We start from the raw sequence: 14,577 nt of genomic DNA on the forward strand, positions 1-14,577 counted from the left end.
ATGATCAACTGGAGGTGATCAGAAACATGTAGCCTAGAATGCCTGCTTTTGTTTGAAATTGTTTGTTATTATCATTTATTCACTCTGAATATAGATTTAATTATACAATATAATATACTGCAAGACATCAAACAGTGGTTTCTCCTCTGAACGATGGGAAATAAATTAGTTTAGCAGATTTATGTAGCTGTAGTGTGTATTTATGATTTGTACAACATAATCAAGCTTTTTTTGTTTCTCCAGAGAAAGGAACTTCCAAGAAGAGAAGGAAAGTGTTCTGCCAGATCACCCACCACCTGCTGGAGAACCACGAGATGTGGAAGAAGGTGATTGCAGAAGAGGAGGCCCAAAAACATGGCCAAGTAGCAGAATCTGTCCATTTAAACAATGTAGCTGAGCCAATTCTGGCAATTCACGAGGAGGAAGAGGAGCCAGGCAGCAAAGAGGAGCTAGTTGAAGGAGAGGATCCAGAGGAGGGAGTGGAGGAACCAGAGTGGCCTGTGTCTCCGCAGGAAAACTCTAAACCTTCAGAGGAACTAGCGGAGGGGGACCCACACTGAAACAGCCCATGGGAAATATGGCATCAGTCAGGGCAAGGACGTGAAGAAGTATATCTTGTTTTCGTATCCTATCAACTGACTCCTGTCTCCTGCCAGCACATCACTTAGACACAACACTGTAGATGTTTGGGAAATGTGTGCCTATACAGAAAAAAAACAGAGTGGGAAAATTTGTGCTTACACATTTTATCTGAATATCTTGTTTCACCAAACATTTAAAGGAGCTTTCCATATTGCAATACAGGATTATTTGTGTACTTTGGGATACAGACTCTTTTGCTACTGTCAAGAGAAGAGGAAGACTGCTTGCACAGACCTCAATCCAATGTGGTAACACAGGACTGCAGAAATTTGCTGCCAATTTATACATTATTTTCTGAATGCAATTATAATATATATAGATCACAGTTACTTGTACTTGTGTTTCAATTTTAGCAAGAGTTTTTGAGGTCTCACATGGGCCATACTGTTTATATATATATATATATATATATATATATATATATATATATATATATATATGGATTATAAAGGGAGTCAATCAAATGAGGAACATTGGCGTATCTTTTATTCCTTTCAACTTCTGCCAAAATGAATCACTCACTCATAGGCTTTAGCATATGAAGTAAGTATGAAAAAATTGTTTTACATTTGTCGCCATATTAAGTACTTTTGGTGTAGCCATATTACTTTAAGGAAGGAGACTCAAGGCTTCTTACACTCTGTATTTGTGTGTGCGCGTGTGTCTGCATGTTTAAATCAGTGCGCCTAAATGCACAGTTCTTCTGCAGAAGACAGATAGATTCAGCAGATTTATTTTTGCCATCTCTCCCCAAGGTAAATATAGTGGTCATTACAGGATTCACTGTCCCAAATGTTGCAGCACTGACAAAGCAGCAGAGGGTTGTTGGAAATGAATCTGTGCTGAGTACAAGACCAAAAAGGGAATACCAGTACAGAGAACATACACTAACACTACCAAAGTGTTAAGGGGAAATATCAGGGGAAAAACAACAAAACATGTAACCCTGCATTCATAAACATACAGAACCAGAAAGCATAATCTATTCAACAGAAAATTATTCAAATGTATAATCCTACAAAGTTCTTTGAAAATGTCCATAGGTAGACTAACTAATACACTTTTTTCTTTGTCTTTTCTATCAATTTTTGACTCTCTGACTATGTATTTGGACTCAGTGTGCTGTATTATTATTACTCACTGGTCCTCATTGTGTAAAAACCTGCAAACGATGCTGACCTTTAACCCTCAGGAACACCTCAACTGTTTAAATTTAAAGTAAACACCTGTATCACCTGTGAGGACAGTAAGTTACAAATATGCAGAGATAGTAAGCTAGTTTATAATGTGTTCATAAAAGGCTTAGAACAAGGCTGAAGCTTAAGTCACAACCCCCCTGCTTTTCTGCGTTGACTATTAAACTGTAACATCTTCGCAGATAAATACAGTGAATCTGCAGTCAGGACTTCAGAGTGCATCAGTTGGATGGAGTTCCTAAAGTGAAAGTCCAATCTGATAAGGCTTTGAGAGCCGAAACAAAAATCTCTGAGGCTAACTACTGTAGCAGTATTTACGCCAGAAAAAAATATGCTTTTCTTTAATGTAAAGGATATGCATTGCAGTAAAGGTTAGCTTTTCAATAATGGCCAAGATGACTGTGATGGCAGCATGTGGTATTTAATCACTTTTACTCTTTGAAACATCAATTTTGTGTGTAAGTGTGAGTAAAACGGACATTTAAAGAGAAAATGGCGATTATTGTTAATTGTTATGGTAATGTGTGTCACACTCATGTATGTATAGAGAGACATACGTTTTCTGGATGACTTACCTTACCAATAGAAGTATGAAGCAATTAAATCCGAAATTCTCAATTCCTCTCTAGCAGCAAGGCAACGGACATAGCGCCCAAAAGACATCTCATCATGCTTTTTACTACTCCACTGCTTATTTGTTGCAAAACCTCACCTCAGTGAGTCTGCGACTTTCTGCAAGTTGGTTTATAAGGAAGTTTATGTGGAAGTTAGCCCGCTACAATGATTACAGTTCTTTGCAATGGCAAGAGTACACAAAAAAATGGCTGCCACTCCGACCATCCTGCTATGTTGATTTGAATGGGAATGTCTGTTCTACTCTCATTCTATTTCTATGGTTCTGACATTTATCTCCTTGTGAATTTTGGCCCTAAAAATTTGTGTAGCCCCTACTTTCAAAACACCATGACGTAAACCAATTACATAACAAACTGCACAGTAGCTTGAGCAGGATGCCAAATTTCACTTTGCTTCAATAATTCACATTTACATAGAAAACGTGTTTGAGAGAGCATATGTAGATCTTGATTGAAGCAATATGTAAATGATCCACTGCTAATCTTGACGAGTTTTCATGATCTACATGCACCTGAATCTTTTATGCACTGGTATCTCATCTCATATATGTACCACTGCTGTCCTCTATAATCTCATTTCTTTAAAGTGATTTTCAAAAAAACTGCACAGCACACAAGTCAACCTGTAGACAGGATATGATAGAGCTTCCTGTGATTAAAATTACATTGGGTATTGAACACCATGTCCTTGTATCCGTGCAGATCCTCTGATACTCTATTACCACACAATGTTCCTGGCTGTGGTGAATTGCGCACTACGCCCGTAATGGCCTGTTAACTGCTGCCCTGACTCTGCTACAGTGTGGAGGGGGGGGACTTAGGAACTGCAGCTGAGGCCGCACAAGTTGAAGATAATTAGTTGAACCACTGATTAGACAGAGAATCATTGTATATCAGGCCAAACTTGTTAACAGCTACAGAATCAGATTTTTTTTTTACTGGCCTCTAATGATCGTGTGTTGCCTCACTCTTTGTATCCTAAACAAAATGCCTGCTGTTTTCTGTATGTTGTCTGCAATTCATACCTAATATAGTCATTATTACAGACACAATGAATACATTTTATTCAGCTTTTGAAAAACCTGATGACATATTACAAATGTTATGCCAAGCTATTCAATACAACACAGACAGCTTAACCAAAGTGGTCCAGATTTAGAAAAAAACATCTATCATTCATGTGTGTAACTTCCACTTCTAGGTCTATTTCAGCCTCCAAGTTCTACAATTATATAATTACTTATTATTAACTCAAACTCTCCAATGCTTCTGCTTTGTGAATGTATAAATACAGTATGCAGTGTGCGTGAGAGAGCAAGATATTGTGTTTTTGTCTGTGTCTATTTACATTCTTTTATTGGCCTCTCTAAGGTGACTCTGTCTTGTATTTAGAGGCTGCTTTTACTCACAAGTACAGTAGAGGTGGTGAAATAATGAAGGGTAAAGTGATGCAGTAAATTGTGTTTCAATTCTTCTCACATACTCAGATGAAATTGTTATTCGCAGAAGGTCCTATAGCATATTTCTCCTTGTGCTTCCTCTTTGATCTGTCAAGTGCTTTGCCTACAGAGCAGAGATCCTCACTTGCAACAGTAGTAGAGCATTCATCACACAACGTATCTCATCTTTAAAGGTGATGAGATTCTGTCTACTGTGTTATTTTGTTGATGATCTTTTTATTTAATTTTTTTTAGAGTGGACTATGTATGCATTTTGCCCCAGTCACATCAGTCTTAAGTCATTACTTGCGTTTGAGCTGATACAGTATATCAGCATTGATAGTGTATTTTTTATTTCTTAATTGGTTTTATTTGATTGTCATACTTATTCACACATGTAGCATACGTAACTCTCAGAACCAAACAAGCTTTACAATTATGTAAAACAAAAATGAGATGAGTATTTTTATATAGTTGACACATGATTAAATAATTGCTTTCTTCTCACTAGTACCTTGCACTTACCACATGTACTAATACATACACAAGGAAGAAATTGTCCAAATACACAGTATTTGTGAAAGTAAAACCATTAATTTTCTTGCAGGTTGATGCTCCATTTTGTACAATATACGTATATGCTGTACAGTAAAGACATTTTAAAACTACAAAAACTCTTTTAGATATACATTATTTATTTTTACCATTTTGTAATTTAGACACTATACTGTAGCTTCAATATTGCCAGACTTACTGGAAGTGCCTATATTGGTATTATGTATCATACAGTGAATATATTTGAAGATCGTTAGAAGTTGTCACAAACTGAACCATGTGGATGTTGTAATGTGAATACATTGAATTACAAGACTATAATTTCTGTGGTATCACCGTGTCTGTGTTGTGTGATTATTTTTCATCTTTCGATTTATATTTAGAATCTGCTTTATATTAAAATATACAAGGTACATCATAACATAATTTCCTTACAAGTTTTAGGTACAGTTTAGGACAGTCTTATCCATTATCCACTAATCATTTTAAAGTGTCTGCAATTCTCAAATTTGCCTAAATTAAATAGTGACCAGAGATACTCCACATGTCCCTCTCTGAGCACAGATGGAGTATGTCTGTCTATGTATAATACATTGAAGAGGAGGGTATGAATAGAGCATGGAGATTGTACTTATACTTAAGGTACACCTGTATATTCTCACAATGGGAATCTCTAATTAGACCAAAATGTTGAGATGTGTCGTTGTGTGTGAGAGCAATGTGCATGATAAGGTTTTGCTCAGAATATTGTTTTGTATTATGTGAGAAGCTGTTAACACTTCATAGAGAGAGTCGGGCTAATGTATCCATGCATGTTTTCTGAGCAAAATAATACAGTCCCTCTGGTAAATCAATGTCGCAACATGCTGCAGGTTTAATAGATTCATAATTGCGATAATTTGAATTATGGCTTCGCGTGAAGGGTTTACCGACACATTGCAGAGGTTTGCTACAACAGTTCACCGCTTAAAAGCTTAGAGCTCAGTGAAAATGTGGGACATGTCTGGCAAGTAGTTTTTTCGCAGCTCTCTTTAATGCATCACGTGTCTGCTCAGTGGGCTATATCCACCCTGCCGCTTCCAGTGAAACACAACACTGTTCTCCGCTGCCGAGGAGCATAGTATGAGTACACATGATTAGGGTCGTTTTATGCCGGTGAAGCCTTATTTTGTCTGTTCTGCTTCAATTTGTATTTTAAAATAAGAAGTTCGAGACGTCGTGAAGGGACAGGGTTGAGGGTCCGAGTTGGGTAAGTATGATGCTTTTTATCGTGAATATTGCCTGTCACTGAAAAATCATGCGCGTATATTTTCCTTGATATTTTGTTTATTATCAAAACTAAATGCAGTTGCAGCGATAGGAGTTGAGATAATTTAAACAGAAACTATCCCAGTGCAGCAGGTGCGTTAATTTCCATCCACCTGTTTTTATGTACATTTTAAAATTTGCGCATTTAAAAAATACCTGAGTGAAAACTCGGAAAATTCGAGAAGAGCAAAAAATGTCGCAACAAACTCATTGAGACTCATCGATAAAAGCAAAATGCGAGAAAGTGCAATGGAAACAGACTTGGCGTACATGGAGCATGTGACGCAATAAGCACGTCACCGATGAGACGAAAATGGCGGCAGACGAAAACTTGAGCTGAGTTTGTATTCACAAAAACTCCCTCCTGTGTGGACTTCAATAGTATCAATTGTCTGAATGCCATACTGAACCCCGGACAGAAGGCAGCACTTGCAAAGTAGCTTTTTGAATTGTAAATGGGACACTATGGCATAAAACAAATCAAATAGCAAAAAAAGCACTCCGAAGAACTTCTCAAGGAAACCTCTGACTGACATGAATCATGTCATGTGACTAAAGCCCTACAGCTCTTTGCACATTTTTCTGTCAGTCATCAATAAGTTCTGGTATTCCTAAGCCTTTTCTAAAAAAATATCTCGGTATCATCAATGCTACTGAGGGAAAAATGTGCCTTCCAACTACTGCAAAATTGTCTTTATTTACATGTTCAACATAGCTATCATACTACTAGCACAGCTGAGAATCACCTGGGTTTAGAGGTTCGACACATCCTGCAACTTCATGAGGAGGACAAGCAGGGGCGCCGGCAGGAATTTTGGGCCCCATGACAAAAAAATCTAATTGGGCCCCCTCTGCGCAGCTGTTGTCACCACATCTCTAGGACCTAACTGTCCCATCAAAAGCTTTACATAACTCTAATTAAAGGCTTGCAACTGTATTGCTTCTTGTAGTTCAATACTAGTACTAGCACAATATTTACTGCTGGTGATTTGTACATGCAGTATGTATATTCACTATTTGATGCAAGATTAAAAGCAACCATAAAAATTTTTCTGAAGGCCATCTTTTACAGTCTCAATGTATTTTTATTGTAAAATTTGAAAAAATGGAAAATGATCTTAACTAAATTATTATTATTATTAATTATTATTATAATTATTAATGAAAAATTTAAAAAAAGAAAAACAAACACACTTAAATAATTATTAACTTTTCAATCAAAATAAATTAACATCATCCTCTCAAAACAATGAAAACAGCTGATTTTTTAACTTGGCTGAACATATATGCCAACAAGAAAATAAAGTGGACATGTAAAATGGAATTTCCACACCAGGTTAATAGTGCTACAAAACAGATCAAGTGATCACTAAATCAAACGGTTTTGAGGTTTGGAATATGGTCATAACACACTAACAGTACCAGTTACATCAAATTAAAAGGTATGAATAAGAACAAAGGACTCCTGGAAACCCAAACTTTTCTCTCAAATAACTGGCATGTCATTGAACACAATGTTGCTCACCTTATTCACTGGGACAGGGAGGGGCACAGTTAGGAGGAGACTGGGGTGCTGCTGACTCATCCGTTGTTAAGGCTGCTAAAAGGGGAAGGGACAATGATTTAATATGAATATCTTGCTAAATGTTTCCCTGCACTGATTACATGGTGATTAAATGTAGGCTAACACTAGTCTGTAGCTAGCTAGCTTATTTCACTATGGACATTATGCCAACAGGTTAATACCACTCACAGACTATAGGCTACCCACCTTTCTTTGTGAAAAACTGGGTTACAGTTTGACACCCTTTCCTTTGTCTTTCCTCTCTCTCTTTTCTCTCTTTCCTTTTTTGAAAACCAGATTTTGATTTAACGTTACTTGGCAACATTGTGGTCACTGTACACTGTGTGCAGAATTATTAGGCAAATGAGTATTTGGACCATATCATAATTTTTATGCATTTCTTCCAACTCCAAGCTATATAAACTTGAATGCTTATTGGAGTTAAGCATTTTAGGTGATGTGTTTTTGTGTAATGAGGGAGGGTGTGGCCTAAGGACATCAACACCCTATATCAAGGTGTGCATAATTATTAGGCAGCTTCTTCTCCTCAGGCAAAATGGGCAGAAAAAGAGATTTAACTGACTCCGAAAAGTCTAAAATTGTAAAGAGTCTTTCAGAGGGATGCAGCACTCTTGAAATTGCTAAGATATTGGGGCATGATCACAGAACTATCAAACGTTTTGTAGCAAATACTCAAAAGAGTCGCAAGAAACGTGTTGAGAAAAAAACCCCGCAAATTAACTGCCAAAGATTTGAGGAGAATCAAACGTGAAGCTACCAGGAACCCATTATCCTCTAGTGCTGTCATATTCCAGAACTGCCATCTACCTGGATTGCCCAGAAGTATAAGGCGTTCAGTGCTCAGAGAAATGGCCAAGGTAAGGAAGGCTGAAATCCGACCACCACTGAACAAGAAACATAAGTTGAAACGTCAAGACTGGGCGAGGAAATATCTGAACACAGATTTTTCAAAGGTTTTATGGACTGATGAGATGAGAGCGACTCTTGACGGACCAGATGGATGGGCCGGTGGCTGGATCAGTAATGGGCACAGAGCTCCACTGCGACTCAGACGACAGCAAGGTGGAGGTGGGGTGATGGTATGGGCTGGCATTATTAAAGATGAGCTAGTTGGACCTTTTCGGGTTGAAAATGGAGTCAAAATGAACTCCCAAACCTACTGCCAGTTTTTAGAAGGTACATTCTTCAAGCAGTGGTACAGGAAAAAGTCTGCATCTTTCAAGAAGACCATGATTTTTATGCAGGACAATGCTCCATCACATGCATCGAAGTACTCCACTGCGTGGCTAGCCAGTAAAGGCCTCAAAGATGACAGAATAATGACATGGCCCCCTTCCTCACCTGATCTAAACCCTATTGAGAACTTGTGGGCCCTTCTTAAACGGAAGATTTACCCTGAAGGAAAACAGTACAGCTCTCTGAACAGTGTATGGGAGGCTGTGGTGGCTGCTGCACAAAAAGTTGATCATCAACAGATCAAGAAACTGACAGACTCCATGAATGGAAGGCTTATAACTGTTATTGAAAAGAAGGGTGGCTATATTGGTCACTGATTTGTTTTTGTTTTTTTCAGAAATGTTTCAGTTGAGTTGTTTGTTGATTATTCTCACTTTAACAGATGAAAATAAACAAGTGAGATGGTAACATTTTCATTTTTCATTTAGCTGCATAATAATTCTGCACACATAGAGTTGCCTAATAATTCTGCACACACAGGTTTTCTCATTAGAAAGCCAAAATCTCACTTTTACTTCCTTAAATATTCAGGCTTGAGGTTTATTAACATTTTGGATTGACTGTGAGCGCTGTAGTTGTTCAATAATAAAATGAATCCTCAAAAATACAACTTGCCTAATAATTCTGTACATAGTGTAGTTCTGGCGCATCTACTGATTGCAACTAAACACCGTTGTCACTGAGTGCGCTAAGGCAGGACCAAACCATTTGATGCAGCTACATGGGGGTGGTCGGTCAATATGGATGTTTACTTTTTGGGGATATTTAACTTTTGCTGCCAAAAACAAGTAAAAACAAAGAGATCATTAATTGTATTATTTTATTTGAATTATATAATGAATGATGATGGTTTAATAATTTTATATTAGTTTTTACCTATTTTTTGGGGCCCCTGTTAGTCATAACTTTTCCCCCCTATAGGCGCCCCTGAGGACAAGACTAGATGCTGTATGCACTGCACTGTAGTTGGTCAGTACAGTAAATTGCTCCATTTCTAAAGATACTGTAACTGCACTGTCTTATGTTTTAAATACACAGGATACAGTGTGCATACGACATTGTTGGAGTTAATGGAATGCACCTTGAAGGAGCAAGGCTAGCCATTTATCCTTGCTTCCAGTGTTTTAAGCTAAACTATACACATCTTGGACTTACAGTAGGATATCTATTGTTAATGCAGATATGAAAGTGATATTGACTTTGCTTGTGTGTTAACCTTATTGTAGTCCAAGGAACATGCTATTCCTAATACATACCATAGTGTCTGTAAATAATAGTGCTGTTTTAAATGCGTATAATTTCTGTTTAGAAAAATGGCCGTGACAGATTTCGAAATCTAAATTCCTTCCAATAGGTGTTCGTGAGGACAATCACGGTGAATCATCTAAAGAGAAACCTGCAGTTGGAGGCAGCCATGAAGAAAATGGAGGATACAGCCACAGGCAGCTGGACTCGAGCCAATAACCCTACCTCCTCCACAGTGAAGAAATCCTGCCACCCCAGTCTAAAGGTACTTTGTGTGTGTGTGTGTGTGTGTGTGTGTGTGTGTGTGTGTGTGTGTGTGTGTGTGTGTGTGTGTGTGTGTGTGTGTGTGTGTGTGTGTGTGTGTGTGTGGGGGGGTAGCTCTCACCTGTCAAGCCCTTGTTTTGACTTGCAGACAAACCATGTATCATTTTTATAGTTTCTGAATACGTGTACATAACACCATCTTCACTGAACTAAGATGCACGTCTTCAATTAGTCAAAATTTTGGCATATTGTAAGTGGCTTTCCTAGTGGTATGATGAAAATGTGGCCTGGAACTCTTTTGTTTTCATGTTTTGCGTAAAAACGGTATAAAACTACCAACACTTCATAAAGATTCTATGTATTTACTTTTTTATTTCCGCAACTCTTTTCTTTAAGTCTTGTGGAATATTTTTATACCATGCAAAGATCCAGTTTTGAAGTGGCAGAGAGGGAAAATACTAGATTAAGTACAACACAGGCCAATGGGGGATGGCGTTGTATAGCGGAGAACGGTCATGAGAACATGTCTGTGTTCCAGTCTGAAAAGGCAGAGGGTTACATGTCTGTCATTTGACTAGCCTAGAGGGGGCACATAAATAGCTCTCCAATGACTGGGATCACATGTTTGTAAGAGTCACAGAGTGCATATGTTGATGAATGTACCCTCTTGTGTTTGTGTGATTTTTATATATATATATATATATATATATATATATATATATATATATATATATATATATATATATAAATAAATAAATAAATAAATAAATAAATAAATAAATTTAAAAAAAAAAAAAAAAAAATGGGCTGTCAAACGATTAATTTTCTTTAGTCGTGATTAATGTTTTAGCACATGATTAAAATTCTATTATTTTGCATTTCAGAACTGTTTTTAAGTACATATTAACAATGGAAAGCAATTCTTACCAGTGTATCTTGATTGGGAATCAAATGAATGCAAAGAAAGTGACTTTATGAGCTTGACTTTAAGATTTGTATTTGTTTATTATTTATTTACTGTAAACAAAGAGGGGTACTAAACAACAGTCAGCAACTTGTTTATTGTTAAGGCCATGGTCAAAATTAAAGATTTAATAATAATGTAATAACTAAAACAATAACTTATTTCACCAGTAAATTGCTGTTGAACGACAAAAACAACCACCAGATGGGAAAAGGGTATTTTAGGCTAAAATTACTGTGAATGCACCACAAGGCTACCCATTTTAAGTGAACGCACCGTCTGTGTTATTTAATTCCGAAAATGGCAGCTGCTGCGCTGCAGAGCAGACTGTTATGTCCCGGTGTTGGAATCCTCTACAGTGAAATACAGTCACACTTTACACTGTTTAACGTTAGCTGTCAGCATTTTAACCCTGTTTAATCCAGCTGCTAGCTAAAGGTAGGCTAGTGTTACATGCTGTCAGGTGTAGTGTAAAGTCAGGCACCGAAATGAGGCACCGAAATTTTCGTTCTATTTGGTCTCGTTACTACTGTTTAGGTCGGCACGTTTCAGTACCAAACCCTACTTACCAGAGTCAATATAGTGTGCAGTAACTTCTAAATAATTTTGATTAATCACTGACGTCCAGTGATCACCGGTTGATGAGACAGCATTTGCACTTTGGTTTCATCCACAGGTCGGCGAGTAGCACTCTCCAAAATAGTGCTTTGCCTGAGCCCACTAGCATCAACCTGAGTCACGTTAACTGTACTATGCTTAGCTCGTAGATGGTAGTTCAAGCTTGACTTGCTTTGGTGATATTTTAATTCAGTTTTACACAATGTGAATATGGTTTTTGACTTGTCTACAAGCTGTCCGGGAGTTTTGGAAAATCAAAAGCGCCATTCAGAATTGTGTTGCTGCTGCATTTCTCTCTCTCTCTCTCTCTCTCTCTCTCTCTCTCTCTCTCTCTCTCTCTCTATATATATATATATATATATATATATATATATATATATATATATATATATATATATATATATATATATATATATATATTAATCACAACAAGCCGCAAAGAATGCTGCGACTTTTAGAGGATTGTACTGTAAAGTGCCTCCTGATCTATCCAAACACCTGAAGTGCATTTTCAGTAATATTTTCCTTTGTAATTATGTATGGTTTGCAAAAATGGGAACTGCTGCATCCATTTACATGACAGGAGTGTATGCGCGTTGTGCACACAATACATTATGGCCAAGCATGCGCCCCTAAAATAGCATCTGAATAACGCGCTACTGACTTTAGACTAGCGCCACTGACTTTAGACCAGGATTTTCCTGGTCAGTGGCGGAATTGTTTTCTGAAACTGCAGAATAGCACCAAGTAACGTTTGCGCCGGAACACGCCTTCTCTTTTCGCTGAACCGCCCCCAGGAGCGCAAATACATTCCCTAATTTACCGACGTGCGTCTGTGGAGGGAAAAGTCCGCTGTGCGTCGGGTGCAAAATAGGAATGATACATGCGTCGGTGTACAAAGGCAATTGCGCTGAGTGCAAGATAGGGCCCTTAAAGTTTTGAGCCCACACACACACACACACACACACACATACATACACATATATATATATATATATATATATATATATATAATATATATATATATATATATATATATATATATAAATAAATAAATAAAACAGGATAACGTGAATGCAGTGGCAATAAGCTTTAATTTTGTATTTGCTTTGATTTACATAGTTTAAGTTGAGATTTACACTAAATATTTTATTTAACTGCTACTGTATAAACAAAATGCTGATGTTAAAGGTCCCATGACATGGTGCTCTTTGGATGCTTTTATATAGACCTCAGTGGTCCCCTAATACTGTATCTGAAGTCTCTTTCCCGAAATTCAGCCTTGGTGCAGAATTACAGCCACTAGAGCCAGTCCCACAATGAGCTTTCCTCAGAATGTGCCATTTCTATGTCTGTAGCTATTGAGGAGGAGAGAGGGCGGGGCAAGGTGGAGAGTGGGGGTGTGTCCTTGACCAACTGCCACTTTTCTCGTTTGAAAGCCATGATGCCTCTTTCTTATGGGTGGGCCAAATTCTCTGGGCGGGCTAAGCAGAGAAAGAGGAGGTAACCTCGCTTGTTATGACCTCATAAGGAGCAAGATTCCAGAACAGCTCATCTGAGCTTTCATTTTCTCAAAGGCTGAGCAGGATACCCAGGGCTCGGTTTACACCTATCACCATTTCTAGCCAATTGGGGACCATAGGCAGGTGGGGGAACTCATATTAATGTTAAAAAACCTCATAAAGTGAAATTTTCATGCCATGGGACCTTTAAGTGTTTGCAGAATAAATGTTATGGCACTTTCGTTCTTATGGCAGAGCATTTAAAATAAAATTGCGCTATACACTACTTTCAAATTCATTATTGGATTTTGCGTATACCAATGCGATTAATCGCGATTAATCAGGGAAATCATGTGATTAATCGCGATTAAAACTTTTAATCGTTGCCCAGCCCTAATATATATATAATAGCTATAGCTGTTGGCATTTTTCCTGTGCCTTGATTTCTTATATTCTGAATTAAACTTGTCTTCTGTGTTGTTTAAATCCATGAATTATTTGAACATCTACTAAGAGTTATTCTGGTATGCCTAGTTGACCCCAGTTCTACCCTTTGGACTGGGTTTAAGTTGCTGTGAAAAATTCCTTTGACAAAGTTTGTGCTTCAGTAAAATAGGTCAGAACAGAAGGTCTGTGCCTCTTTATTGGATTAGGTAGCACATTGGACAATAAACAAAAAGCTGCTTAGTGAAATATTTGAGCAACTTTTGTCCATGCATGTTGTTCTTCCGTATGGGTTAATTCTACAATGAACCTCTCATTTATGCACTTCGAGAAAAATAGTTTTTGCCTACTTACATGTCTTGCTAATATTCACAGCACCATTCAGCATGATTGTTTAGCCCACATTAGGATTGTAAATACTGTTGTGAGATAAAGGTAGTGTCGTCCCGCCATACGAAGCAGCTCGATTGGTTGGGGTTAGGCATTGACCTCGAGTGGTTAAGTTTAGGAGAGCCGATTGGTCAGGGGATAGGACCTGAACAAATCGGGTAACATTAACTTGCGTAAGCATGGATGCCTGGCCAATAGCAGTGTGTGAATGCTATTGAAGAGCAGGCCTTGCCTCGAAGTTGCGTGGGTTCCATAAAAACTAGGGCTGTCAAATGATAAAGAATTTTTAATCGCGATTAATCGCTGAATGAATGAATCGCATGTTTTATCACATGATTTAAAATTCTATTATTTTACATTTCAGAACTGTATATAACAATGGAAAGCAATTCTTACCAGTGTTTCTTGATTGGGAATCAAATGAATGCAAGGGAAGTTACTTTATGAACTTGACTTTAAGATAGTATTTGTTTATTTATTTACTGTAAACAAAAGAAAAATGTGTGAATCTGCCATTATTGCACAATTCCTCCAAGTACCTAACTAAAAAAATA

General features: G+C 37.6%; 2 protein-coding genes across 6 annotated transcripts in view; both read left to right on the forward strand.

Annotated features, from left to right (window-relative positions):
* Positions 1-4,792, forward strand: part of LOC120564399 (cGMP-inhibited 3',5'-cyclic phosphodiesterase A-like) — a 79,557-nt gene extending 74,765 nt beyond the window's left edge. For all 3 annotated transcript variants that reach the window (XM_039809311.1, XM_039809312.1, XM_039809313.1), the window contains one exon: positions 244-4,792. In XM_039809311.1, the coding sequence (XP_039665245.1) occupies positions 244-560 (317 nt within the window). In that variant the 3' untranslated portion in view covers positions 561-4,792. The remainder of the gene's footprint in view (positions 1-243) is intronic.
* Positions 4,793-5,535: 743 nt separating this feature from the next.
* Positions 5,536-14,577, forward strand: part of LOC120564675 (solute carrier organic anion transporter family member 1C1-like) — a 28,012-nt gene continuing 18,970 nt past the window's right edge. Inside the window, exons 1-2 of one of the 3 annotated variants that reach the window (XM_039809852.1) lie at positions 5,536-5,716; positions 9,951-10,106. In XM_039809852.1, coding sequence (XP_039665786.1) covers positions 10,011-10,106 — 96 coding nt within the window. In that variant the 5' untranslated portion in view covers positions 5,536-5,716; positions 9,951-10,010. Of the gene's footprint in view, positions 5,717-9,532; positions 9,566-9,950; positions 10,107-14,577 lie in introns of those variants that run through there. The other 2 variants (XM_039809850.1, XM_039809851.1) reach the window with 2 other exon arrangements.

Source organism: Perca fluviatilis, chromosome 8, assembly GCF_010015445.1.
Source record: "Perca fluviatilis chromosome 8, GENO_Pfluv_1.0, whole genome shotgun sequence".
Lineage (NCBI taxonomy): Eukaryota > Metazoa > Chordata > Actinopteri > Perciformes > Percidae > Perca > Perca fluviatilis.